Source organism: Musa acuminata, chromosome BXJ3-1 (assembly GCF_036884655.1).
Source record: "Musa acuminata AAA Group cultivar baxijiao chromosome BXJ3-1, Cavendish_Baxijiao_AAA, whole genome shotgun sequence".
NCBI lineage: Eukaryota > Viridiplantae > Streptophyta > Magnoliopsida > Zingiberales > Musaceae > Musa > Musa acuminata.
In genome coordinates, this window is record NC_088349.1 from 8,494,877 (window position 1) to 8,522,849 (window position 27,973).

Sequence of the window (27,973 nt, forward strand, 5' to 3'; positions counted from 1 at the left end):
CTCCCATCACGCTTTCGTCTCCTCTAAACTTACTGGTAACCAGCGGCGACGAGCTGCTTCGCTGAAACCGGCTACCGCCGGTAGTCGGAAGCCTACGGTGGGACGCAAACGGCCGTAACGGACACCTGACGACCGGGTACCGCCCGTAAACACTGAGGCCGGGGGTCACTTATAAAGCCCCCCTGGCGTTGGGTTAATGGCTCTCCGCCGCGGTGTCTTCGCTTGATGCTTTCTCCCGTTCGCAGGGCGAAATCCTCCGGTGAACGAGCTCAAGATCGGCGAGTCCCGCTTCCGGATCTCTTCTGTAAAGGGTTCCCCTTCTCCCCCACCAAGATCTCGAGTCCTCTCCGCCGGGTGAGTTCTTGCTTGGATCTCAGGTGTTCGATTGCCCCATGAACACGATCTGGTTGGCTTCTTGTAGGTTGAGTTCGGAATTGTGGTTTGAATCCTCTGCGTGTTCGGGGTTGGGAGATCTCGCATTCTTGATATTCACGTTGATCTGCCGACGGAATCTTGGTTTTTGATTTCGTAAGGGTTTCAGAAGATCGGTTTGTTGGTTCTTGGTTGGATCCCTTCCAGATCTGATCGCAGATCAGTCTCGCCGGAATTTGGCTTTTGATGAGATTGTTGTAGCTGTGATTTCTCGAATTGAAGTTCTTGGGGAAATGAGGGGCTTGAGATCGAAGTGTAAAGTTGTTGTTCTTGTACTTCTCTTTGTATGGGTGGCTATCACGGGGCTATATGAACTGTTGAAACCAGTCCCGAGTGGCTGCATCATGACATACATGTATCCGATGTATATCCCTATCCCCACGCCCGCTAATGTCTCGTCGGACAAGTACGGGCTGTTCTTGTACCATGAGGGATGGAAGAAAATTGATTTCGATGAGCATCTGAAGAAAATTAATGGCGTCCCTGTTCTTTTCATACCCGGAAATGGTGGCAGCTACAAGCAGGCGAGCCTTTTTAATCTTTTACCCTTTTCATTGTTCAAAGTATAAAATTTTCACTTTCTCCAAGTATCTTAGTTACAATATGTTATTTAAAAATGTTTATCTTATGTATTATACCAGTTATTTCTCTAGCTCTGTAGTAAAAAAAAAAAACACTTCTTGTTCATGTACATTAAAGTTAATGATGCAAATTTGTGTTCAACACTTGATGCATATTTTATAGCAGCAAGGAATTTTGCTGCCAAATCTGGTCTGATATTTGAGTAGTTTGACTGGAAATAGACTTCACCAATGAAATTGTTGGTCTTTTAAATTAATCACGATGCTTGTCATTCCTTGAAAAGTCAAACTGACCTGACACAGTCTGCATCCAACATTTGGGAAAACCAAGAAAATATGGGGAAAAGATAGGATTTTGATAATGTTTTTATTTCCATGGTACGGGAAGAGAATAGGGATGGGTGTCAGTTTCAACCGTACCTTCTTAATATAGGCTTCTGATCTTCCTTCTAGTGAATCAGATAAAGATTTCCATTATGTTCGCTGAATTGCATTTTGAATTCACTGGAATGCCTAAGCTGTTATAGAATTATGCAAAAGATCGGAGACTTTAAAATACCAACTCCATATATCAGTTAATCTGTATGCATTATTTTTCCTGTTCAAACAAACTTGTAATCAGAACTACTGTCATTTTCAACTAAAGCGAAAATGGCTAAGTTGACTAATAGTAACTTTATATTTACTGTGAAGTATGGTATCAATGGAAGACCACTAAAGGGAAAAAATAGTTAAAAGTGAAACAACACATAGAAAATATGTTTATAGTTTGAAGGTACAAAGATTTTGTTCACAATCTAGAAGGTACATAAAATAAAGTTGTAGACATAAAAAATGAATGCTTCATCCATAAAAAAAATTATAATTAGGTAATTAAAGGATCTTTTTGTGATGGTTGCTGAACTGTTGTCAATTCCAGATATAGTGCAGACTGCAGAGTTAATTTTCAAAAAATGAAGCAGGCAAATTGGAGTTGTAGGTAGTATTTACTTTTTTGAACAATTTTTTCTGAAGCTATTATCACATAGCCATTTATGGTTCTGAATACATGCCAAATTGTCATTTTCATTAAACTTCTTAATTTGATGTGCAAAATAACTCAAAAGTCCTCCTCTGAAAAGTCTTCATATCTATTATGCACCCTGCATATGTGCTACGTGGTGCTTTAATATCTGCATATCGCGCTTATTCGAACATTGCCTGGGTCATTTGAACATGCTCTAGTGATGTCTAGTGATGCTCCAAGCCCTAAGATATAGTGTAAGGTTGAACTTGGTTTGATGGCTTGTTGAAAAGGCAACTCAGGTAAATTGATCCTCTTTTGTACCATGGTAGATGAGCCATACATTGTGCATTTGTTTCAGGAATTTTGTTGTAATATAAACTCCACAATCTCTTCATCATACTCTTTCATGATTTTTGTATCGCTGACTTCAATTTGCCATTATCTTGACAACCTCAAGGCAACCTTCTTCTTTGTATCTTTGGACCCAGCAATGGCTCTTATTTTAAATATTTATAAGTATCTCGCCTGAATGATTACCTGAATTCTGAGTTATCATGTATCTTTTTTTGATCCTTGATTATGGAAGAACTAGGGTATAATACCTTTAAGGAGGTTATGAGCTTCTGAAACTGCTGGTATCTGTGGCTAAACTTTGGACCCACGGGGTCCATTTAGTTGTTATAATCTGCAGTTTCAAATTCAATCATATGTTCGTAGTTTCAACTATTGTCACAGAAAAATTCGTCTATACCTAGCTCTGTGCTGTAAATGTTGTTGTCATGACTTGATGTTGTATGATTTGGCAAGCAACATCAGTGGTTAATTGATTTCATGGCAACTGAAGTTATATGAGCTTAACGTACAGCCACAGAGACATATTCTTATCGCTAGCAGGCTTGGTTTAATTGAAACCTGGAAGTACTCTCTTCTCTTAATTTGCTTCCATTTTCTGAAGGATTTTTATCCAGCTTGATAAATGAGTGTTGGTGCACTTTAGGATTGAGTTAAATCAAGTACTTAAATTTGTGTCTTAGGAAATGCACATTTTTTATTTTATGTTAGTCCATTATGATTTTCATTACAAAAACTTGGGGCTTCCTTAAGCCAGTTAGCATGGTAGCTTCTTCCTCCATTGAATCTAAACATTATGTTATGTCTTTGACGTCCCAATGTTCTGATTTATGCTCTTTTAAGCCTGCTTAAAGCTTGATTTGAATGTGGTGTTGTAAATAACATCTGTCTTGTTTATCTTTTCATCTGCACTTCGTCTTTCTAGGTCCGGTCTTTGGCTGCCGAATCTGAACGGGCTTACCAAGGAGGACCACTTGAACTAACTTTCTACCAGGAAGCATCTGTTGTACGGGAAAAGACAAAAACTAAGTTGGAGGATCTGGATAACTTTGTGCTTCCCACCCAATATAATCATAAGCTTGACTGGTTTGCTGTGGATCTCGAAGGGGAACATTCTGCCATGGATGGTCGGATACTTGAAGAGCATACTGAATATGTTGTATATGCAATCCATAGGGTATCTTCGATATTAGACTGAACCATGTGCTACGTTTTGAATGAAGAATTTACTTGCCCAAACGATACTTTGCTTAATTGTTATCAGATAGGTAAATAGTTGCATGACTACTAAATGGTGTAGAACCTGATCTCAGTTACATAGTTCTTTTTTCAGCATTTTATGCTGAAGATGCTTCCGATTATGCACATAAACAAAGAAACATTTTGTGTTGACAAACTAGTTTCTTTACACTTGTTTGAGCTGGTTAGTCCTCTTTAGTCATCGCTTGAAGTGCACCAAGGGATAGTTGCATTTAACCTTTACAAGTCAATGACATATCTGATTCCTATGTGGTTTCAATTAAATTGTTCTCAAGTAGTTTAGTGAGTTAGCAGAGCGGCATTTGGAAAAGCTGCAAACAGCAAGGGACAATTTTGAATCTTATATGATTTTTTAATACTTGAATTTTCTTAATTAAAATGTAAACATTGGATATCGCTTTATTAGCTTACTTTAGTAAGTGAGCATAAGTTGACCTGAAAATTACTGTATCTAAATCCTTTTGTATGGTCGTAATTCAAATATGAACTTGCCTGCAAAGTTTTGAATGTCGATCGGATCGGCACATGCTGATTGGCATTTACTGGTCCAACCAAGGACCAGTGGCGGGCCATATAGGTTGTTTATGTTAGTATCTAATATTTTATTAGTTTGTCAATGATATTGGGCACCAGAATTCATATATCTTTCAAGTATATCGGCATCCTAATGGTCCAATCGGTTACTAAAATTAGTATCATTTCGAGATATAAATCCTTCTTTGTCAATTCTGACAAATTGTGTAACTTGTTCTTTCATTTGTACAAAATTATGTACTAGATCATCAGATAATTGCTGACCCATATTTTCATATGCTCTTGTAGATCTTGGATCAATATCAAGAGTCTAAAGAAGCCCGATCTAAAGAAGGTGCTGATGTTTCCGGAAGCCTGCCCTCAAGTGTAATATTAGTTGGCCATTCAATGGGTGGCTTTGTGGCTAGAGCTGCAATTGTGCATCCATACTTGCGGAAATCAGCTGTCGAAACCATAATAACACTTTCAAGCCCACACCAGTATGTTTTATCACCTTTGTTCTCTGATTATGTAGATTATTAGATTTCTAGCATGAATATTTAATCCTTGATGAGAGCTTACAACTTGTCCAGATTGCCTCCAATTGCACTGCAACCATCCTTGGGGCACTATTTTTCACAAGTGAATGAAAAATGGAGAAAGGGTTATGAGATGCAAACAAACAATATTGGCCATATTATATCTGGTCCAAAATTATCTCATGTTGTTATTGTCTCTGTATCTGGCGGCATTTACGATTACCAGGTTTGTTTTTTATTTTTCTTAATGTTAGTTATAAAAGAGATTTTTGATGACTGTCTTTATTTTATCTTCCATTTATATTAGTGTTTACTTTATAGTTCTTGTTCCTGTAGTTCTTGGTTCTATGATTAGTGATGTTCTATCAATCAGCATTCTAGATCCTTAAAGTCAATACACTCAAGTCAGGAAACCATAGAAAATAACCTTGATCATATTTAGTGTGCATAATTGGGAGTTTTCTATGTGTGGTGTGATCATTGACCATATTTAGTGTGCATAATTTGGAGTATGCATAGAAAATAACCTTGACCATGTTCCAGCCAAAGTAGGTCTTTTGCAATTCGTTCAGATTAGGATGCCAATCCTTTTTACAATGAGTTGCTAGGTGTGTAATTTTGCATTTTCCTCTATTTTGCTAGGATGATTTTTGTTTGTGCTTGAGTTTGTAAATGTGACTTTGTTCAATGTAAATCTTTTGTGTGAGTATGCTGACTGTGGTCCCACTTCTTTGATGAATATGTTTTTCCAGGTCCGTTCCAAATTGGCTTCTTTAGATGGCATCGTTCCGTTTACTAATGGTTTTACAATAGGAAGCTCAGGTATGAACAATGTCTGGCTTTCAATGGAGCACCAGTCTATTCTCTGGTGCAATCAATTAGTTGTACAGGTAAGCAAGTCTACAGATTGGTGCATGGATCAGTTTGGTTCTGTGAGTCCTCCATCAACATCAATGTTCTTTGCAGATTTCACATTCTCTTCTTAGTATGGTAAACTCTGAAACTGGGCAACCATATCCAAGTGTAGCAAGAAGGATACTTGTGCTAACAAAAATGCTTCAAAGTGGCATACCTCATAGTTTAAACTGGCTGGGGGATATGCATACATCTCAGGTTTCAATAAAGCTTCCCATCAAGGATGCTGCACGTGATACTGGTATTTTTCATTTTGCCACCGCTAGCACATCACGCGTTGTTTTCAATTTTACCAAGTTTGTAATTATTTATGCACGAAAGCTGTACAAACTACAAATTCATGCGCAAATTATCTGTGCACTGAAGCAATGACATTATTATAAAAAAGAACAAAGAAAAAGCTATCTTTCATCCGATGTGGATATGAACTTAGACATATTTTTTTTCATTCTTCATACAAGTTTCAGAAATAAATTTTGGCATCAAATCTGTGACTTTTTAGAAAATAAAGGGGCTGTAAGAATAGCAGTGACCTTCCTGAAGAGGACTTTTATTGTGACTGGCTGCTACTAGTGTTTGGTCTGGCGAAAGTGAAAGAGAAGAAAAAAACCAGAAGTGCAATTCTAGATAAGAGATTATTTCTTTATTCTGACTCTGGTTGGGAATGTGAAACTGACATCTGTGGCAATTAATGTATTGATTTTTCTTAACCAAACATCATAGGTAGCTATAAAATGATTTGACATATTTTAAAGCTAAACAAATTTGTTTTTATATGATCCAACTTAATATTATTCTTAACCCAGACACATTAAATCAATGTGATCAAATCAAAATTAACTAAATAATTAAAATTTATTCTAATTAAAACAATGCTGTCATATTTCATCTTTCTGCAATAATAAATTCTGGAACTCTGCAAGTTTGGCAACGACTTTGGGTCAAACAAAAATCTTCATGGGAACCTAAGGTCCTAGTTCAAACTGAGTTCAACTTCTTAAAACAATTGACTCCTAATAGCTGGAGAAATTAAGGCAGCTATTTTTCTTGAACACATCATTCATCCATCTTTTTGTTCCTTTTCTCAAGGTAGAACATTTAGAATTCCCTTTGCTCACTGTATGAGTATTTATTGATGTCTCTTTTGTCTAAAGTTGTTTTTCTTACTTTAATATTTACAGTTTCATTCACTGATCCCTCTTGCCTAAAGTGGCTAAGAATCTGTTACAAACTTAAAGCTGAGAATGACTGGTTAATACTGCATAAAAAGTCTGTGTGACCCTTCATTAGAATTTAAGCGGTTTGATTTATATTCAACTCCTATTGGTGGAGGATAACTTTGATGATTTTTATGATTACTCCCATTGTACATCTAGAATCTGAACATTGATATAGATATATGTAGGAAGGATAGATTTCTTGGGGTAGAACATTTAAGCAAATGAGTAATATATTATTGTTCATTGCTTTTGGACTGAGAATAAGAGCCTGTTGCTTGTTGCCTATCTCTCTGTTCATGCTTATTTGTAACTTTCTCAATGGTCGGGAAAGATCTTTATGACTGACCCCAAATTGTTGTTCTTACTTCTTACCTTGTACTTCAGAAGCCATTGTGATAGATATGAACTATGAAGTATTATAACTAAAGATATGCATTGGGCTTGCAGATCCTCCAGTGCAGGATCGATATTCATGCCCCCCCTCTGTTCACTGGAGTGATGATGGCCTTGAGAAGGATCTCTACATAGAATCAACCACTGTTACGGTTTTAGCGATGGATGGGAAGAGGCGTTGGTTGGACATTAAGAAACTGGTAAATTTCACCCAGCTTCAATATTTTCTACTCATGGGTGTAGTTTGAAGTTAGTGTTCCTCTTTCTTAGCTGGTCTCATGCTTGATGGGATGCTTAAAGAATAATTTGCATAGGTGTGCAAGCAATATTTTATCTTTTGTTTCATCATTTACTCTTGAGAATATAAGTTCTGTGCAATTCATCTTTTACTCAATCAAACCCAGTATTATCCCCACGTTGGGAAAGGCTGTTTCCTTGAAACCATGATGTCAAAGTGGCAATAGAGCAAGCTTCCCAGTGGCTGATGCTTGTCGTTATTTATGTTACTCTCACACTCTATCGCATTCTGTTAACCATCTAACTTGGTCAATTTAATTTGTCTGTTCTTGCTAATAAGTCACTGAAGACTCTTTTGGATGGTTTCTTCACTGTATGTTTAGGTAATATATATGTATTGCTTAATTAGTGTTTTAACTGCTTTCAGGGTTCAAATGGTAGAGGACACTTCATCTTTGTAACAAATCTTGCTCCCTGTTCTGGGGTTAGACTTCACCTGTGGCCTGAGAAGTCGAAAAAATCATTATTAGGTGAACTGCCAGTTAGTAGGAGAGCCATTGAGGTGACATCAAAGATGGTTCACATTCCTGCAGGACCTGCACCAAGACAGGTACCTATTCTGCTTCATCCTCCGATGAAATTCCATCATGTACAATCTGCATAGAAACTATTGGTTTTTATTCATTGACAGACAGGTATCTCTATTTTTATTCAATTTTTATCCGAGCATCATGCCATAAATACAATTCTAGGCTTTTTTTTTTTTTATGATTTAAGGAGGCACTCTTACAGTGGAAAGATCCTCTTTTATGCATCAGATTGAACCAGGAAGCCAGACTGAACAAGCACCTCCATCTGCCTTTCTTCAGCTAACTCCTGAGGAACTGCATGGTTTTCGATTCTTGACCATTTCAGTCGCTCCACATCCGGTAATACCTTCTTTTCTGTTTTCTTTTCTTTTATTCAGCTATATGGTAGATCTCAATTGTCACCTCCTATATAAAAAAAATGGATTTCTTTTGGAATTCCACATCACTTTCCTGGTCTATCTGCATGAATTTCTGTACAAAATTTGTGCTCTATGACATGATCTTGCTTCTGCAGATGTGGATATTATTTTCTATTCTGCTTTGTGGTTCCTAAAGCAAATGCATTCTGTAGAGGGGACCTAAACTAATGCTCATGTGGGTTAGGCTGTTGCTAGGTTCTCTCTTTTGGCTATATTTATGATGATGATAGCTTATGAAAATGTTGATATGCATAACTAGTAACAATTCCTAGTTTCCTTATTTAAAAAAACAAGTGATAAACCATACTTTAGATTCTTACCCTTTTTGTAGATTACCTTTCCAGAATTTCATTACACCATGTTAATATTTTCTGTATTTCAATTGGTTGTACTAAACTATAAAATACTATCTAAGTTTAAGAATTGAGACATGTCTTTACAGGTCTTTAGCATTGCATGTATCAGATCTCCCTTTAGAACATTGTGTCTGATAATAAAAAAAAAAAAAACCTCTTTCTATCATCATTGTAATCTATGCAGTAATTCAAACAGTTAAAATCTGTTGAAGTATAGAGCCTCTATACCTAGGCTGTTGCTAGGTTCTCTCTTTTGGCTATATTTATGATGATGATAGCTTATGAAAATGTTGATATGCATAACTAGTAACAATTCCTAGTTTCCTTATTTAAAAAAACAAGTGATAAACCATACTTTAGATTCTTACCCTTTTTGTAGATTACCTTTCCAGAATTTCATTACACCATGTTAATATTTTCTGTATTTCAATTGGTTGTACTAAACTATAAAATACTATCTAAGTTTAAGAATTGAGACATGTCTTTACAGGTCTTTAGCATTGCATGTATCAGATCTCCCTTTAGAACATTGTGTCTGATAATAAAAAAAAAAAAAACCTCTTTCTATCATCATTGTAATCTATGCAGTAATTCAAACAGTTAAAATCTGTTGAAGTATAGAGCCTATGACAATTCTATAGAAACTTACAAAACATATGTATACTGTTATATAATGCTACAATTTAACTGTCTAGGAGAAAGATGCTACCTTTTGTTTTAAAATCAAGTTAACTGGTAGATTCTTGATCTACATTTATTTTTTGTTGTTGTTCAGACTGTTTCAGGTAGGCCTCCGCCTGCTGCTTCTATGGCAGTTGGACAATTCTTCAACCCTGAGGAAGGAGAGAGAAAATTTTCTGCTGCTATGCTTCTTCGGTCTAGCTATGTGCAAGAGGTTCATGCTTAAAAAGTTATTTGTAGGTTTTTGGTTCACTTACATATTATATAGATGTGGCACTTAAGATGTTCATTCTTTTCCATTTAAGTAAAAACCTTAATCATTTTCCGGGTGGTTGCAGGAAATGTTGCTTAAGGAGGATCATCCACTTGCTTTCAATTTGTCGTTCTCCATAAGCCTTGGTCTTTTGCCAACTATTTTGTCTCTAAAGACAACTGGTTGTGGGATAAAGTCTACTGCTGAACAAACTGGAGATGATGAGCAAAGCAGTAAGCTCTATTTGATCCTTCCTTTTCCTTGTTTCTTCCAATCATGTTTAATGTTTGAATTCTGAAGATTTTAACTTTTCTAACTATAAATGATTTCTCTCTTTTTAGTTCTTAACGTCCTAAATCCTAATTGCATATTGTTTCCCACTTGTCAATGTGTATTTATATTTGAAATGTTGGACTTTAAGAGTTTAGAATCTGTGGTTGATGTAAAGAGCATTGGATGGGTACCATATAAAATGACAGCAAAGATGAAGCATAATGTTAGATCTGGCATGAGAGAGCTTATTGATCTTTTTCTCTAAAGATAAGTGAGGTAGGTAATATTATCTTTGTTGCATGCATTGATCAAATAAGTTAGAATGATGGGTATGCTTGTCAAAACTTTGAGGGGCCTATTTGCCAAAATCCTTGGAGAATTGTCATAAGATTTTGCATGGGTGACAAGGAACCTCAAATGAAGAAATCAAAGGCTAGTAAACATTGGAAAAGAAAGTATGAAGAAATTGGTTGCACAAACTAAATAGTGGCAAGACAAGGTATCATAAAACCAATCAATACATTCAAAATTGGTGAGAAGGAACCTTGGAGAATTGTCATAAGATTTTGCATGGGTGACAAGGAACCTCAAATGAAGAACTCAAAGGCTAGTAAACACTGGAAAAGAAAGTTTGAATAAATTGGTTGCACAGACTAAATATTGGCAAGAATAGGTATCGTAAATGATAAAACCAATCAACACATTCAAAATGTACCTCGGTAGAAAGGTATTGGTGCTTGCTGTGCCAACTCAGAGTTGCTGCTGACATATAACTATCAAATTGTGCATTGTATGAGGTTATCGGCATGGCAAACGCTATTCCATGATACTACTTGAAATGCAAAACTGCAAAAATGACAAGTTGACTATATATGGAAATTTAGTATCAAGAAATTGATTAAGCAATTCCAAGTACACAAGTGTAATATGTCAAGCTAGTCCGATAAAATCAAAATTATATAGATTGTCTTAAAGAATATGGCTCTAATAAATATCCTTAGGAGTTAGTTACTTGCGCCTCATTAATCATCACAAGAACAAAGCAGTTAACGTAGAACTAATTATTGTTTGGACGTGAAATGATCTGCCATACTACACTTGAATGATCTAAAGGTGATTGCTGTTGTGATATATAATATAGAAATAATCTGAACTTTAATGTCTCATGTCTATTGAAAAATTGAAATAACATGTTTCTATGGAAACTGTAATCCCATTACATTCTTCTGAAAGTGATCCCTAGATTCCCAAATAATTAATTCCTAATGACTTAATAATCTCATTGACATAATTTACATCTTAGTAGGATACATGAGCATAAATTCCATTCAGGTACTGGATATTATGGGGATCAGATCACCCTTGAAAATTTTCAGGATTAATGTGGTCTCTCACAGACCTGATATGTAAGGCTTATGTGTGGATCCATACATCAGTTGTGTGAGCATTCTCATATGTTCACCTACCTTCAAAACCAATTGTAAAACTACTGGGAAGTTAATGCAAAAATCATCTTATTACATTCAAGTCAACCAATAGATGGAGTAAATCAAATTTAATCTTGTGTTGCACTAGTGATGGAAAAAAGCTTCTTTTCATGTTTTTAAAATTATGGCAACTGAACATATCATGGTGTCACAAGACCAGTTTTGTATCTACGAAAGGATGATTGGAGATTCTACTAAGGAGGAATTATGTGCCAATATAGTATGAAGCATTAAATGGGAATAAAAGGACTAAGACATGGAGAAGTGAAATATTACATTTTTGACAAGGACAACAACAATAATAAAACCGTAATGTCCCAATTATTTGGGATTGGCTAGATCCTTTGCTACCATTAGACTCTGCAAAAATAATATTGAAATCGATTAAGATTTATGTTTATGAAACCTGATTTTTTTTATGAGTAGATCAATGAAAATTGTATCACACATTTTTAATCAAATATACATCACCATGGACATATACACATCGGAATAATGGGTTGCTAGACTTGTTATTGAGATTCCCCATGGTTAGGGTGGGAACATATAGAGGCAACATGAAATATAAAAACTACAATTTTTTAACATCTGTCATGTGTTATGACAGACTTATTGGAAACTTTGATAGTTTGATTGGTCAGGATGTTTGAGGTTGGTCTTGGCTTCCCGCACCTTGTCTTTTCATAGATAAAAACTACAATTTTTTAACATCTATCACATGTTATGACAGACTTATTGGAAATTTTTGATTGGTCAGAATGTTTGAGGTTGGTCTCAGCTTCCAGCAGCAATGATGTCTTTTCATATATACACAACATTTTTTTTCTTTCTATACATGCTTGCTTTAAATGTTCAGTCCTCCAGTTACTCATGTTGATTTATTGTTAGCATTTCAGGGTTTTGCAAACTTCGTTGTTTCCCACCTGTTGCCCTGGCTTGGGATTCGGTATCTGGTCTACATGTCATTCCCAACATGTATACTGAGACTATCACTGTAGATTCATCACCTGCAATGTTTGATTCTAGTCCAGAGTCTGACAAAACTATTGTATTTTTGTTGGTAAAGCTCTTTTTTATCTTGTAGTATATATTTGTTGATGATTGTCATGGATTTGCAATTGATTTCTGAATATATATATCAAAATGTTCGTTCTAAGGTGTATCTTGCATCAACATTATTGCAGGTGGACCCACACTGCTCATATACAATGGGTATTTCTGTTTCTTTAACTGCTGCAACAAGCAGATTTTGTCTTTCATATTCTTCACAGGTGATTGTTTTCTGTGATTCGCTGCTTTTCTTCTGAGCTTACTGATTTGTAATCTACAATTTTGATCTCCATATAGAAGTTGCACATAATAAGTAACCTTCAAAATTTGGAGAGAGGAAAAGGAATTAGGAAAAAAATGAGAAATCTTAATTAGTGATCTTTTCAACCTATCAAACAGAAAAAATAATAATTTCACTTTTGACATTTGCAGATAAATTTGTCGTCTTCATCAAAGAAAAAGGATAAAATGGTTTAAAATAGGTTCAATTCCCCATCTAAGGGTGTTTATGTCTGCATGCTTATATCCTAGTATTGTGCATATTGCTTGCAATTTGATTCACTGCATGCTTTTTTCGTTCTTTCTTCATTTGTTTGAAACTAGCTTTACTTCCATGGATATGCTTCTCTATATCAAACTTGATCACTAGGCTACTCGACTTTGCAGATTACTGGTTTCATGATAGCGGCTGTGTTTTTTGCTCTGATGCGGCAAGCACGTGCTTGGGAACTCGATGCATCACTTCCATCCATTTTGTCAGCTTTGGAGTTTAATTTGAGGATGCCACTTCCTTTTCTGATCTTTGCTGTGTTACCTGTTTTTGTTTCTTTGCCTGTTCTATTGCTGACAAGGCAACATGTGCCTCCAATTGCAAGCTACATCTCTCTTTCTGTATTGTGCTATTTAGTTGCAAATGGATCTGTGATGATATTGATTCTAAGTTCTCAGCTGATCCTCTATGCTGCTGCAACTATACATGTTTACATCAAGAAAAGGTTAGTGTTTTCCGTAGTTTACAAATAATCTGTTTTCCAATTAATTTAAATTATGCAGTTCTTATAATTTTTTTCCTTTTGTTAAAAAAATGTTCATTTGAACTAGTCTTTGTTGATCATTGGATTTGTATCTTCCATCTTCAAAAGGATTTTATTATGCATTCTTTAACACTAAATTAATTGTGCTAAAGCAAAATTTCATGTTTTTGATTAATTTAATATGCAACAGTGTGGATGATTTTTTTGTACCAGGAGGTCTCTTGCATGTCTGCACACCATCCAGCAGCTAGGACTAATAATTGTGGCATAACCAAATTTGTTGACCCTAATACCTTGGATTGTGTCAAAATTCAGTAGTTTACTCTTAAAAATGTTCTGCCCAAAGAAGTTTAGTTTCTAGAAAAAGATTTTATTATCCTAAAAGAATAGAAGATCTCTCGTAAACCAAGGAAAGTTTTGGTTGACTGGAGAAGGAAGTGATTAAAAAGTTCTGGAAGGTGTGTTAGATGGATTGTTCACCTTTGCTTTCTAGGAGCTAGAAAAATCAAGAAAGAGACAGATTTTTTTTTGATGAATTTTTTTGGATCTAAACAAAATTTTGGGCAAGGAAACTAGAATTATGATTGGTGGAGGTTAACATGTAACAAAAATATATAATAGGTTGGTGATCAGTCTGATTTGTTCTAACGTCTCTTCTGGATGGCTCTTTTTGTTTCTTTTTTTCTTCTTTATCCCTCTGTCCTAGTATTTATGTTGTCTTTTTGATAAAAGGTAAGCTCAGGCTTTGCCTATCTTTGCCTCAAAGAAAGACCAAATAGCAAGTCAATCATATGCTGGTGGGAGTATTGTGCTCTGGGTTATATTAATTAATAAAAGATGCATATGATCAAGTTTTAAATACAGGGTGATATATCGACTGCTTATATTGCTTGATATCATCAGAAAAATAATAAGATGTTAGATATCAATCAGTACTGTCCTGTATGGTCTATTGGTACATGTTTGAATTGGCATAGACTACTTTATACATATTGGTTCATAGAGGTGTTTTTTTTCAAATAGAATTATCTTAAATCATCAAATGCTCGTACAAGATGTTTGGAGGTGAAATGCTTCTCCAAAAGATATTAGTCAAATGTTGTCTTGCAAAGTTTGCTAAAGCATGACCATAAAAAATTGTGTTGACGTGGGATAAAGTTCCAGTCTGTAACATGCATGACTTTTGCTAGATGTAGGATGTCTAGAGTTATATTTTTGAACCTCCATGAGTGATGTCAGGTTGTTGCAGAAGCTATATGAGTTGCATAGAGTCTGATTTGACCTGTAGAGAGGATAAACTCTTGCTCAAAGCTTTACCTAGTCCTTGGTAGATCATCCAAGTTTCAGCCATTAATGAGGAGGATGTTTTTACGGTGCAGCAACCAGCAAAAACAATATTGTTGTCTCGATCAAAGATGACGTATCTTGCCCCTGTAAAAGAAGACATAGGAGAGTAAGAGCCATCACAGAAGAGAGAGTATGAGTGTTGATTAGTTGTTTGTGTGGGAATGGGGGAAGGAAAATTTTTTCCTTATCCCTCAGGTTTTGGGATAGTAATTGGGGCATCATTGGTTAAGCCAAGTGCACTGACCGATATATTGGTGAGTTGAAGGTGTTGGTTACGATGTTTGCAATTCATTACGATGCTTCCATAAAAGCCAAAGACAATTTGCTAAAAGAGAGCAAAAGAGAGAAGTCGAGTGAGGATCTAAATCTTCTCCTTTGTAAAGCCAAGAACCATGAATCAAGTTGTTGAAGAAATTAAGAGGATGAGATGTTTGGGCTTTACCAGAGATTTTTTGTGAAGACACAATCAAAGAAGATATGCTTGATTGAGTCTTGGCTGGATTGGCAAACCGGACTTGTGAAAATGTAAATATGGAGAAAGTGGGATGTCCATTTGGAGGTGGATAGACATTTCTGAAGCTTCCATAGGAAGTTTTTAATCCTAGGGAGTATCAGAAATGCCCACATCACCTTCCAGCCCTTCCATCCATTGTCCATTTTTCTAGGGATGTCTTTTAGATAGGCATAAGCACTACAAGCAGAAATATGTCTGAGGGGATGGGGGGTCAATAGTCATCACTTGGGATGGCTGGAAGAAAAATATTAAGAATGGAGGTGGCAATGTCAATAGAGAAAATGTGATGAATGAGTTGGGCATTCCATGAGTTGTGTTCAAGAAGGTCCTAGACAGAAGTGACTGTATCTAAATAGTTGATGTTGATGTAGGTAGACCACTTGGATAAAGGAATATTAATGATCCATGGGTCATTCCAGAGATGAGTGGTAAAACACCATTTGATATTAGTGGCATTGAGTGGATTGTAGAGGGATTTCTAACCATAAGATGATTTCTTGGGTATTCCATGAGTTGTGATGAATGAGTTGGGCATTCCATGAGTTGTGTTCAATAAGGTCCTAGACAGAAGTGACTGTATCTAAATAGTTGATGTTGATGTAGGTAGACCACTTGGATAAAGGAATATTAATGATCCATGGGTCATTCTAGAGATGAGTGGTAACACCATTTGATATTAGTGGCATTGAGTGGATTGTAGAGGGATTTCTAACCATAAGATGATTTCTTGGGTAATGAGGAGTTCCAAGGGTGAAGATGTCCATATTTAGTAGACAAGATTTTGGCCCAAAGACAAACAACATCATTAAGTAGAGAGATGATGCGTTTAGCAGCAATCATGGTTTTGACAAGTTTCAAATCACGAAGACTGAGGTCGCCATCAGCCTTATGATTGGTAATCCTAGTTGATGAGACAAAGGCTGTTGTGATTGGGTTAGTTGTTCTGAAAGAATTTTCTAGAAATGGTAATGATTCTATTAATATTTTTGTCAGAAACCCAAGTGTTCATGAAGGTATGAAGACGGATGACATTAACAATCGAGTTGATAAGGGTGGTTTTCCCAGCTTGAGAGATAAGGTCTTTTTTCCATCCTTGTATTTTTGTTGAGGCATTTGTTAATAATGATGTCTTGGTGCACCTCAGTGAGTCTGGCGTGGCTGATGCAAGTGCCTAGATAGTTGATGGGCCAACTGCCCTCACCGATGTTGAGAAGGTTTTTGACATGACGCCTAATGTAGACATTGCAATTTTTCAAAAAAATATATGCTGGATTTTTTAGTGTTAACCTGAAGGCCTGTGATTCTAGAATGTGTTGAGGGCATTAATAACATTAAGGCAGGATTTATCAATAGTTCTAAAGGCTATAATGATGTCATCGGAAAACATCAAATATGTGAGCTTTACACCTTTGACATTGAAAGGAGTAATATGACCATTGGCCAACAGATCATTTAGTATACGAGAAAGGATTTGTTGAGTTATAATAAAGAGTAGAGGGGATATGGGGTTTGCCTCACGAATGCCATGATGACTCTTGAACCAATCAGTATGGAAATCGTTGATTAGACAAGAGAAACTCGGAGATGCTTTAACCCAATTAGTAAATTTAGATGGAAAATTAGTTCTAAAGGTGGGATTTATCAATAGTTCTAAAGGTTATAATGATGTCATCTGCAAACATCAAATATGTGAGCTTTACACCTTTGATATTGAAAGGAGGAATATGACCGTTGGCCGACAAATCATTTAGTATACCAGAAAAGATTTGTTGAGTTATATAATAAAGAGTAGAGGGGATGTGGGGTTGGCCTTACGAATTCCATGGTGACTCTTGAGCCAATCGGTATGGAAATCATTGATTAGACAAGAGTAACACGGAGATGAGATGCATGCTTTAACCCAATCGGTAAATTTAGATGGAAAATTCATTTTGGACATGGCAAAAAGGATGCCATCCCAGAAGATAGAATCAAAGGCTCTAGATAGGTCAATCTTGAGCAAAATCAAAGAATTACAACCTTTGGAGTTGTACATTGCGTGAGCTAACTCATGAGCCACAACAATGCTATCGTGTATGGAACGACCCAGAAGGAAGGATGAATCTGTTAATGATATTGGGAAGGATATTTCTGATTCTATTAGCAAGAGTTTTGGTAAGAATCTAGTAGAGAACAACACAGAGCAATAGGTTTGTAGTTCATGATGGCTTTTGTATTGGACTTTTTAGGGATGAAGATTAGATTGGTTTTGTTCCAACTAGGAGGCAGAAGATTGAAAGTCATTGAATGCTTTAGTGATAGAAGAGGCAAGCAAGTCCCAATAATGTTTGAAAAATTCAATAGTGAACCCATCAAGCACAAAACTTTTACCAAGTCCCACAGAAGTTCTCCATGTGTCTCAGATGTGGTGAAAGATGTTGTGATAGTCATGGTTGGAATCAGGAATTTTTTGAAATTGAAGCCAATTGGTCATGATTGGGATTTGAGTTATCCAAATTGACTGCCCATAGATTTGAATACCAATGAAGGAAGCATGAACTAATGTCTTCAAGCTTGGTGATGATGTCAAGTTTAAACGAGTGAATGAGATTTTTACATCTTCTGTGCTTGACAAGGGAATGAAAATATTTGGTATTCTTGTCATTGTTCTCGATCCAATTGGTTTTGGCCTTGGTCCACATTTAAGGTGCACCTGAGACTGAGAGTGCCATGCTCTTGTTGGTGAGAATTTGGAGTTCAATTAGATCTCTCTCATTCAGAGGATGGGACTTGTTTCGAGATTCAAGGTCAGCGATAGTGGCTAAGGTGTTCTTGAGTTTAGTTTCGATGTTCCCAGAACTGTACTGACTCCATTGGAGATGTCAGGACCAAGGCTGTTCAATCTCTCATGAAGATTAAACAAGGATATGGTGGGGAGACTAGGATTGGACCAAGAATCGTTTAACACGGACCTAAGCTCAGGGTAATCTGCCCAATAAGGCTCGAAAATAAGTGATTTAGTTGGCTTGGGGCCAGAGTAAGAATTGGTGCAGATCAAAAGAGGGCAATGACCCAATAAAAGGTGTCTTAGATAGAAAACAAAAGCAAAAGGGTTGATGTCTAACCATGACATATTAGCAAGTGCTTTGTCAAGTCCAACTCCAACAGAAACTCGAGAGTTACCAATCTGATTATTGGACCAAGTAAAGTTCGAACCATGAAAACCCAAATAAGAAAGATTGCAAGTGAACATAAAATCACGGAAAGAAGTAATTGAATTATTTAATTGAAATGGCCTGCTCCCCTTCCTTTCCTTGGGGTGGACAATACAATTGAAATCTCCACAAAGAAACCAAGGTAAAGAATCCAAATCAAGCGATGAAAGACCACACCAAAGCGAGTTGTGTAAACTAGGAATAGGACTGGCGTAAATAGCAGAGAGGAGCCACAAAGATTTACCTTGTTCTTCCAGTAAGAAGTGCATAATTGGGTATCCATACTCACAGTGCCTGCTCTTAGTTTGTCAAGTTTCCAACAAACAATTATACGTCCTGATCTACCGCGGGCTAGAGAAGCTGCTCCCTCCTAGTCACGGCTGAGTCTGCTTATGAATTTCTGGCTGGCATCCATGTTCAAGTGAGTCTCTAGAAGTACAACATGACTAATATACATGGATTTAATTAAATACAACAAATGATTGAGGCAATCACATTTGTGAGCCCCTCTACAATTCCAACTCAACACATTCATGAGGGAGATGGAGAGGACATGGCTAAGGACCTGCTGCAATCTGTAGAAACAATTTTGGTGGATTCGGATTTCTTTTTTCTTACTTTTGTGCTTAGAGAAAGAAGAAATAGGAAGAGATCCTTCGGAGGGGTGGATCGGGCTTTGGGACCTGGCTTCTGAGGAAGATGGGACCATTCTAGATCATCACCATCTAGGATGAAGTCCCCTTGATCTTCATTTGCTTGCTCTGCTGCTTTTGGAAAGCTTGGGTTACCTTGTGTACAAGGCTGTTGAAAAGCCCTTCTTCAGGATTGCTCAAATGAGGGGTGTCGTCGGTCTTCGTAGGACGTTGAATGAGAAGGATCAATCGGTAGGGACCTGCAGAAGAAACTTGCCATGTTCTTGCAGGAATGGAATAGAAGGTGGAGAGGCCAAATGTGTTAGCGAATGGTAGGGAAGGGAGAGGAGTTAGGAAACGGGACAGATTGGAGATGAAGATATTTATCATAGCAGAAGGGGATGATTGTGATAAATATCTTGCCATGTTCTTGCAGGAATGGAATAGAAGGTGGAGAGGTCTAATGTGTTAGCGAATGGTAGGGAAGGGAGAGGAGTTAGGAATCGGGACAGATTGGAGATGAAGGTATTTATCACAGCAGAAGGGGATGATTATGATATCATAGAGGTGTATTTAATGAATATCTTATGACCAGAGTATTATATCAAGGTTCAACTTTAAGTCCTTTATTTTTGACATTTGTAATAGACCTTCATAAATTTTAGAGTTTGCTAATGATATTCTTTTGATTGATGAGAATATGAGTAATTATAAAATCATGGAGATAATTGTTAGAAATTAAAGGTTTTAAATTAAATAGGACTACAGATTAAGTACAAGGCTTTAAATACCAGTTTCATAAAAACATCAATTGCTGGTTGGATTATTACATTGTCAAGTTACCAGTGATATTTCGACGTATACCACCCATGTGTAGAGTGGTATCAAATTGCATGGATTGTTATCAAGTGCTTGGTCGGGTTGACAAGTATCAAGTTTTGTGTATTGGTTTGATTCTATTATAAACCATGTCTGATTATATGAAATACATTTTAACAATCCTAGAAAGGAATTAAGAGTTGCATCTAAAATAGACAATAAGTCTGTGTAAGCAAAACAAACGTTATAGTGTATCTATTCTCAACAAAAAAGACAGATTGATGAAATTATATTTCATAAACCAAACTGTACGGAAAAAGAGAGTGGGTAGTTGTAGTTTTGTATGATTGTTATGTGTTCCTTAGATTAAAAAGAAAAACTTTATTGGATAGTTGTAAGGCTAGCCATGCCTCATAGTGATATTTTGACATCTAAGAAACAACAAATACAAAAAAGTTATAACTAAAAAAGATATTCATTCTTCTATATAAGATCGAATGAGTATCCATACAAAATGGTGTGGCTTTTTGTAGAAAAAGAGACATATATACCTTCCAATGAGGATTAGTTTCAGAGTGATTCGGCTAGCAACCTAAAGATGGATCGGACGAATTGCTTGGTCTAATTTGGAGGTAGGGTCATTGCCTAGTAGTCCTACCTAACTAGGCTTACCACTCAGTTTTAATAGTTCAAAATCTACCACTCAGTACCCCTATAATTTACTTTATTTGTTTTACAGTTGCCTTTCCTTTTTTTTCTTTTTCTTTAATATTATCTTCCACGTAAAACTAAACCCTTTCTTTCTCTCTCCCTCTCTTTGCCACTTCTGTTCGATCTGTCATATTATCACTGCTGCTTGGCTGCCTACAGCTTCCATCCCACTGCATCACCACTGGCCCACCATCTGGTTGGCACTTCCTCCTTTGCTGTTGGTATATCTCATTTTTTTCCTCCTCTGCTTCTCTTGTTTCCTTTCCCTGGTTCTCCTTCACTTGCTCCGTTCCCCCTCCTCTCCCTTTGGTTAGTGTTGACCAGATGGTATTGTCGGTATGTACCGGGATTGGTATGAGTCTAGTATATAGATTCAAAACCCGCATTCTAGTTATGGAGACAAGAAAATTTTCCAAGAAACTGTAAAAAAAATACAGTTGCTTTTAATTTAGCTAGGATTTTTCCTTATATGATGCTCAGTATCAGGAAAATATTCAAGTCACTGGCCTAAATAGTTGGGACATTGACATCTTGTTCTTGTTGTTGTGATAGAAGATATAAGCAAGTCCTTTATAAAATTAATTTTGGAGGCTAAAAGTTCAAACTAGGGTGTGCGATCAGTGAGCACAATTCCATCCTAGAAAGAGCAGCTGTGTAAAGTTTGAATTTATGAAAAAAAAATTAGTTCAGTAAAGTAACAAGCTAGTTTTTAACAGGATACTGGACTTTTTTTAGAAAATTAAACAAAGCCCAGAACACTGGACATTAGTCACATTATGTCCATCCTAATGAGATTTTCCTTGCACTAAAGTAATAAGCTAGTCTTTAATAGGATATTCGACTTTCTGTAGAAGATTAAACAAAGCCCAGAACATTGGACATTAGTGACATTCTGTCTATCCTAACAAGATTTTCCTTACAAATTCAATCTTCATGATTTTGGAAATGGTGTATTGGTTTTGCAGCTGGCTGGCATGGGAAGACAACTTTCAGATTGCGTTTTTGAATCAAATATTTAGGTTTACATCAATCTTTTACTCATTGAAGGTGAGCTACCTCTTCTACATTTCTTGATTTACAATTCGATTATGGAGAATGTGAAACTTTGATGAGGACCTATATGACATTTGGAATTACTTATGCCTCTAGAAACTAGAACTGTCTTTAAGAGCTATTCGTAATTCTCCTAGCATCCACACATAAATGATGAACTTCTGGAACAGATTGTGCAGATTCTCAGGGGCAGTCCAAATTTCGTTGTAGCATTTGTTGCAATTCCACTGGTCTGTTTTGTTCATCCAGCACTTGGCCTGATTGTATTGCTTATATCTCATGCTTTCCAGTGTCATGCTGCTCTGTGCAGGTATTTCTTTGAAGCAGCTCTCAATACCTGTTTGATCAAGTTGTTATCATCTTCATTTTAGTGTTGCTTTTTCATTCCTAAAACATTATATTCCATCCATCAATAACTGCATCAGTTTTTGCTTATTAACAACTTATTCTACTTTTTTGTTAATGTGATGTTTTTATTACTTGCCCTTGCTTTCCTTTTAATTTATTTACTGTGGACAATGCAGAAACTCATTGTTATTGGTGCATTGTAATTGCATCTGTAACAAGTTCTATTAGCTTCCCAATTTCTAAGTTTTGTGTGTCAATGGTGTAAAGGAGACTGTTGATCTTGCTTTCTTAACTATTTTACACAAGTGTACACTTAACCAAAGCTAATGGGTACTTTTGAGAACTGGATAGCTTTGTCCTGCTCAGTGCATCAATGCTCTGCTGCAACTTCAGTTTTTCTGTCTCAAATTTGGTAGTGTTCTGCAAGTTATGACTTCGGTTGTTCTCTAACTTTATGCTGTTTCATTCTTGTATGAAATTACAGAACTAATACAGGATAATTGTGAAAGAAAAGGAGCATGTCAACAACATCTTACTAGTTGTTCCAAGTAGAATAGGTGAATTCAAATAATGAAGTCCTTGTTTAGGTAGGACGTAGGAGTACTAAATTTTTTGATCAACAAGCACCAAGATCATAACATGATATGCAGTAATTACTCCTTGTGAGTAAATTTTTGGAACCTAGAACATTGGAACCTAGAACCATTTAAATGCCCAGAATAACTAACTAGTATGTTAGCTAATAAAGTAATGAGCTCTAGTAGAGGTCATTCAGGTCATTCTTTTCTTTCTTTGCAATTTCAGGAATTCCAGGTCTTCATACTGCATGCAATAAAGCTTTGAGAGAGAAAAGAAAAATGTCTACCCAAATAAAGGTCTTTGGCCTTCCAAAGCTTTTTCACTATGTACTTGAGTATTTCCTCTAGTACGTCATTAATTCTCCTCTCCTAGGCCATACTTAATGAAATGGTCTGATGCTCATACATATCCATGTAGTAACAAGGTCAAGCTTTTTGTGTCCGTAAGATTTTGTTCTCGAGTATTTTGTTGACCTGATATCACCCTAATTTCATTTTTTTTGCTTTATTTTCATTCTAACAAACCTGGACACATCAAGGAACTTCATGGTTATAAGCCCCAAGCTGCTCTTTGGCCACCAATTTTCGGCATTTGTTAGATATTGTGTGATTCATTTACAATCAGTTTTTGCCCCTCTTTAAAGTTGACAGAGAACAGAAATAGCTATTAATTGATATTGTGGTTAGGTTGAAGAAAGCAAAATAAATTCTTAGACAAACACCTATTTGGCAAGAGCTAAAGCAAGATTTAGAATGAGATCCTCCTAGGGGTCCTGCATCAAAGGTTCCAAAGCTGGTCCTCTTGTTAAAACTTCCTAGGAGCACGTAAAACTAGACTTGTAAATAGATTGGATATAATCCAGTCAGATCCAAAATCTGATCTGATATAGGTGGTTCTTGATGGACATTTTAATACAATGTTTCAATCCACTTATTCAATTATAATCAGATTGGATACGACATCAGCCCCATCGTATAATAGATCAATCAAATTATTGTTTACGTGCACCAAAATGAGTAGATTGGATATTTCATAATTGGATATTTCATAATAGATCTGATATAGGTGGTTCTTGATGGACATTTTAATACAATGTTTCAATCCACTTATTCAATTATAATCAGATTGGATACAACATCAGCCCCATCGTATAATAGATCCAATCAACTTATTGTTTACATGCACCAAAATGAGTAGATTGGATATTTCATAATTGTGTAAAGGAAGTGAGATGTACGGTGGAAGGAAGAGACTAGAATCAGGAATAAAGCTCAAAGGAGGAAGAAAAAGAATAACCGTGGCCATAAGGATATGTCATCTTTTACCCTATCTTAGGATATGTCAGTATTTTATTGTTAAACCTACTTTTTAGAATAAAAAAAGTCTCAAAACCTCCCATGCAAGAAAGAATTGCTGTTGACATTGACATGTCCTCTATTCTTTCGGTTTACATTTGATCATCTTCTTATAATAAGTTCCTTGATCTTTGTTACTTCCTTCGGATATACGACTACCAGTGGACAAAGTGTCTTTCCCAGATTTATTAATTGTTTCAACTTCATCTGTGGTTACACCTTCCAAAAATATTAATTACTTCACAAAAAAAAGGGCATTTCTTTTGTATCATTACCCCTATTTTTGCCCACTAAGATGAGTTTTATTTGATCTTTGAAGGAAGGATATTGCATTTCTCTATGTATTGTTTGACTTTTCACTATTAAGGTCTGAGTTTATTTTTATTCAACATTAGCAAAAGTCCACCCATGTGGATTAGTGGAATATCATGATCTTTGATATCATGTAGCTTTCTCGTTGAACACTTGAACACCTCATTTCATTTACTGTCTCGTGGACCCTTATTCATTTTCACTGATATTTCCTTTTTTAATTCTCTCAAATAGTTCTTTTTGTCTTTATGACCTTTGAACACTCCATTTCATTTATTATTCCATGGACCCTTATTCAATTTTACTGATGTTTCTTTTTTTGTTTTTCATTCTCTCAAATAGTTCTTTTTGTCTTTATGACCTTGCTATCGTATTGATACTCTTTTATATGGTTTCTCTGGTTATCATTCTAAGAGTTTATTTCATTCTTGTAACAGTTTTTTGACGGCTTCTTTACGCAGCCATGCTCAAAGAAGGGAATTCTCTGGCTCAGGAACCAATTGCAAGCCTTTTTTGCTATCCAAATGTGGAACAACTGATGATTTTGATTCACTGCTTCCTGTCGATGAAATCTCTCCAACTAGCCCAAACACAGTGAAAAGCTTTGGTGACAGTCAACTAGAATTTTTCAATTACCAGCACAGCATATTGATCTTGCATCTTCTTGCTACACTGATGTTTCTACCATCACTAGTTGCCTGGTTGCAGGTATGGGATCTCATAGTTCTTTTCTAGCTACTGATAGGCATCTCGTTGTCTTAAAAATTTCGTGAAAAATTAACTGAGAAGGATTGCCTACTTGAACTTACCATTATGCTAGCACAGCAGTGAGCTTTTCATTTTTAACTCTTAAAAGTTTTGAATTTGCCAGGACATGCATTGCAATTTACATGACAGACATGTCAGGTTTCTTCTAGATTGTTTTCTTCTGTGAAAATTTCCGTGCATTAAGCTTGAGTTGCAACACATAATATAAATCACCAAGAGTCCCTTAGTCTTTGCTGGGAAGCTACACCTAATTATCTAATAATATATATTTTTTAATGTTTTCTCTTAATTCCACATGTCTACCTCAACATATCTATCTCAACGATCCATAAAGTATTACTGAACTAAAAATTTTCTTATATATTTTTTCTTTCAATTTAAATTTTAAAGTACCTAATGATTATACAAAACTCCTGATGCCCTCTCCATTTTAACTACCCATTTTTACTCATTGAATAATAAATCTCTTCATTTTGTTGAATTACCATTCCAAGATATCTAAAATTTTATTTATCAAAATTTATTGTTCATTTGACTTAATTATATTCTTAGGTTTACTCCTTGTATTAATTACTAAGATTGTATATCTCATATATTCAGTCTTAGCTTTACATAATCTATACCCTTTAGTTTCTTAGGATTATTTTTATTACTCAAAGTAGAATTAGTTTCATGTAAGCGCTCATCAAGTAATACAAATATATCTGCAAATAAGATACATCAAGCAGAGGTCTATCTTATATATGACTAGAAAGTTCATCCATTTTTTAGCTTGTATATGTTTTTTATTAACAAGAATAGTCTCGTGGCTTCTCTTATGCTATTATAATGTTTTGTAGTTTATACTTGCTTATATTTTTCATCATATGAAGTTTCTTTTGGCTTGTCAAAGATTTACTTGTTCTCTCCTGCATCTCTTATATTTCTCAACATTTGTTCCAGAGAATTGGGATGGGCCAGAGCTTCCCTTGGCTTATCGATTCTGTTCTATGCATGGGTGTCATTCTGCATGGTCTTTGTGGATCGAGGCCAGATGTGAACTCTATTTATTTGCCCTTACAGGGCAGTCATGGTCGCGAAGTTGGCTTTGGCCTTGTGTATTTTCTTGCTGGGTATTTTACTTTCTTGAACACTCTTGTTTTGACCCCTTACAGAGCATTCTACGCCATGGCGGCTATAGGAACCATATCTTGCATTTTGAAGAGTATTGATAAAAGGAATAGAGAAAGAGGAGACATTCATTCTAGAAGTAGGCGGAGACATTCTCATAAACACTAACTACCGACTTCCCAATGGTTTGAAAGAAGTATCATATGGTGCGTGCATGTTAGTTGCTTTCTGGATGGTTGTCTGCGGTACAACTTACAGAACAACTAGCTGCCATGGTCATGACACTGTATGAGCTACAATTCCCCCAGTTTTGATGTGGGACAAGAAAGAAGCAGCATTGTTTTTCTTTTTCTAAATTTTGGGAAGAACATCCATCCATTCCCAAAGTAAGAAATTATCACATGTAATTTGCTGCATTTTCAAAGCTAATTCGTATGCGCCATTTTATAGGCTTTATATGCCAGTTAAGTAATGAAACTTGCTCCAGTCAATTTATTGGTAAGCTTTTTGTATGTGGTACTGAGATCCGTTGTTGCAAAATGTAATGCTTTTTTAAACCCTTTGCTGTGGTCCCTCCAAAGTGCTTGACAAATTCTTTACTATTCTTCTTTACTGAGTCCAGAATTTTCCATGTCACCACGTTCAGTATTGCTTTTGTAGTCTTTCTCGGCTTGAGCTTTCTTCATTCGAAGTATGATTAGCTTAATGAAGTTTTGTTTTCCTCCTTTTTTTTATGCTGTCTCCTGCCCGTTAATAAGGTGCAAATCTTGCAATGCTTACTCATTTTATAGTTCTTAAGAGGAAAACCGTGCAAAGGCAGGCAGGTGCCAAATTCTTTGTATAAGTGCAATTAGTCAGATGCATCCTTACTCAGGTAACTGAAACTAAATGGTCTCCAAAAGTTACATCTCATGTTTTCTCCTTTTTTTTATTTTTATTTTTAGCTATGCAAAATGAACATGATCCAATGCGAAACCCATCACCTTATATATTTAAATCAGGGGTATGTATTGATCTATCTGATAGATCTAGACATGGATCGTCCTATACCTATAAAGGTACTCAACGTCCAAAGAAGATAAGTCCATTATCCTTTTCTTATTTAATTTTGTTTATTAAAATGAAACAATTTATATTAGGGCTAATCAAAAGGCTCTAATTTAGGTTTTTTATTTTCTGAAAATTTTTGATTATTTTTTTTTTAGATTTTTTGGCATACACCTATGCACTAATAATATGATACATCTTCCAACTTAACGCAACTTGCAGATTAAGGTATCTCGATATTGGACACTTTCTGCCACAATTAATTGTTCCTCTCTTTTTCGTTGCGTCTTATTATGATGCATAATTAAGAGATTTGATACACCGCAAACGCTATAAATATATGATTCAAATATGGGTCATGCTTTTAAGACGTAACATAATGTCATATAATATGTTGAGCCGGCTTATTTTATAAAATAATTCTTTAACCAATTTGTATTTTCTTATAAGTAATATATAAAGACTGCATTATACACGAACCTTTTAATATTGTCTACTTCTTTAAAGCGATAATATACAAATAAGAAAATTAGTTATAATTTTTTTAGAGAAATATATTTTTATTCTTTTAGATCGTGGGTGGTACGAACGAAC

At 35.8% G+C, this 27,973-nt stretch overlaps 1 protein-coding gene across 6 annotated transcripts; it reads left to right on the plus strand.

Annotated features, from left to right (window-relative positions):
- LOC103993613 (GPI inositol-deacylase) lies at positions 1-26,891 on the plus strand. 6 transcript variants are annotated; one of them, XM_065136936.1, is made up of 20 exons: positions 1-136; positions 246-354; positions 422-956; positions 3,296-3,547; positions 4,453-4,643; positions 4,737-4,908; positions 5,435-5,572; positions 5,649-5,838; positions 7,265-7,410; positions 7,875-8,057; positions 8,266-8,376; positions 9,588-9,707; positions 9,832-9,979; positions 12,403-12,566; positions 12,691-12,777; positions 13,223-13,551; positions 21,773-21,854; positions 22,031-22,170; positions 24,892-25,162; positions 26,165-26,891. In XM_065136936.1, exons 3-20 carry the CDS (start codon positions 666-668, stop codon positions 26,498-26,500), a joined length of 3,351 nt encoding a protein of 1,116 aa, XP_064993008.1. In that variant the 5' UTR covers positions 1-136; positions 246-354; positions 422-665; the 3' UTR covers positions 26,501-26,891. The 6 variants fall into 6 exon arrangements, with proteins under 6 accessions (XP_064993008.1, XP_064993010.1, XP_064993009.1 ...); XM_065136938.1 differs by having other exon boundaries at positions 2-354; positions 24,916-25,162; XM_065136937.1 differs by having other exon boundaries at positions 2-354; positions 22,040-22,170.
- Positions 26,892-27,973: the final 1,082 nt, after the last annotated feature.

Bases quoted from the DNA above. Each gene is read 5' to 3' on its own strand.
- LOC103993613 (XM_065136936.1), top strand. From the start codon at position 666: ATGAGGGGCTTGAGATCGAAGTGTAAAGTTGTTGTTCTTGTACTTCTC. The intron at 8,058-8,265 runs GTACCTATTCTG...TTTATGCATCAG, and splicing joins CAGGACCTGCACCAAGACAG to ATTGAACCAGGAAGCCAGAC. The intron at 12,567-12,690 runs GTAAAGCTCTTT...ACATTATTGCAG, and splicing joins AAACTATTGTATTTTTGTTG to GTGGACCCACACTGCTCATA.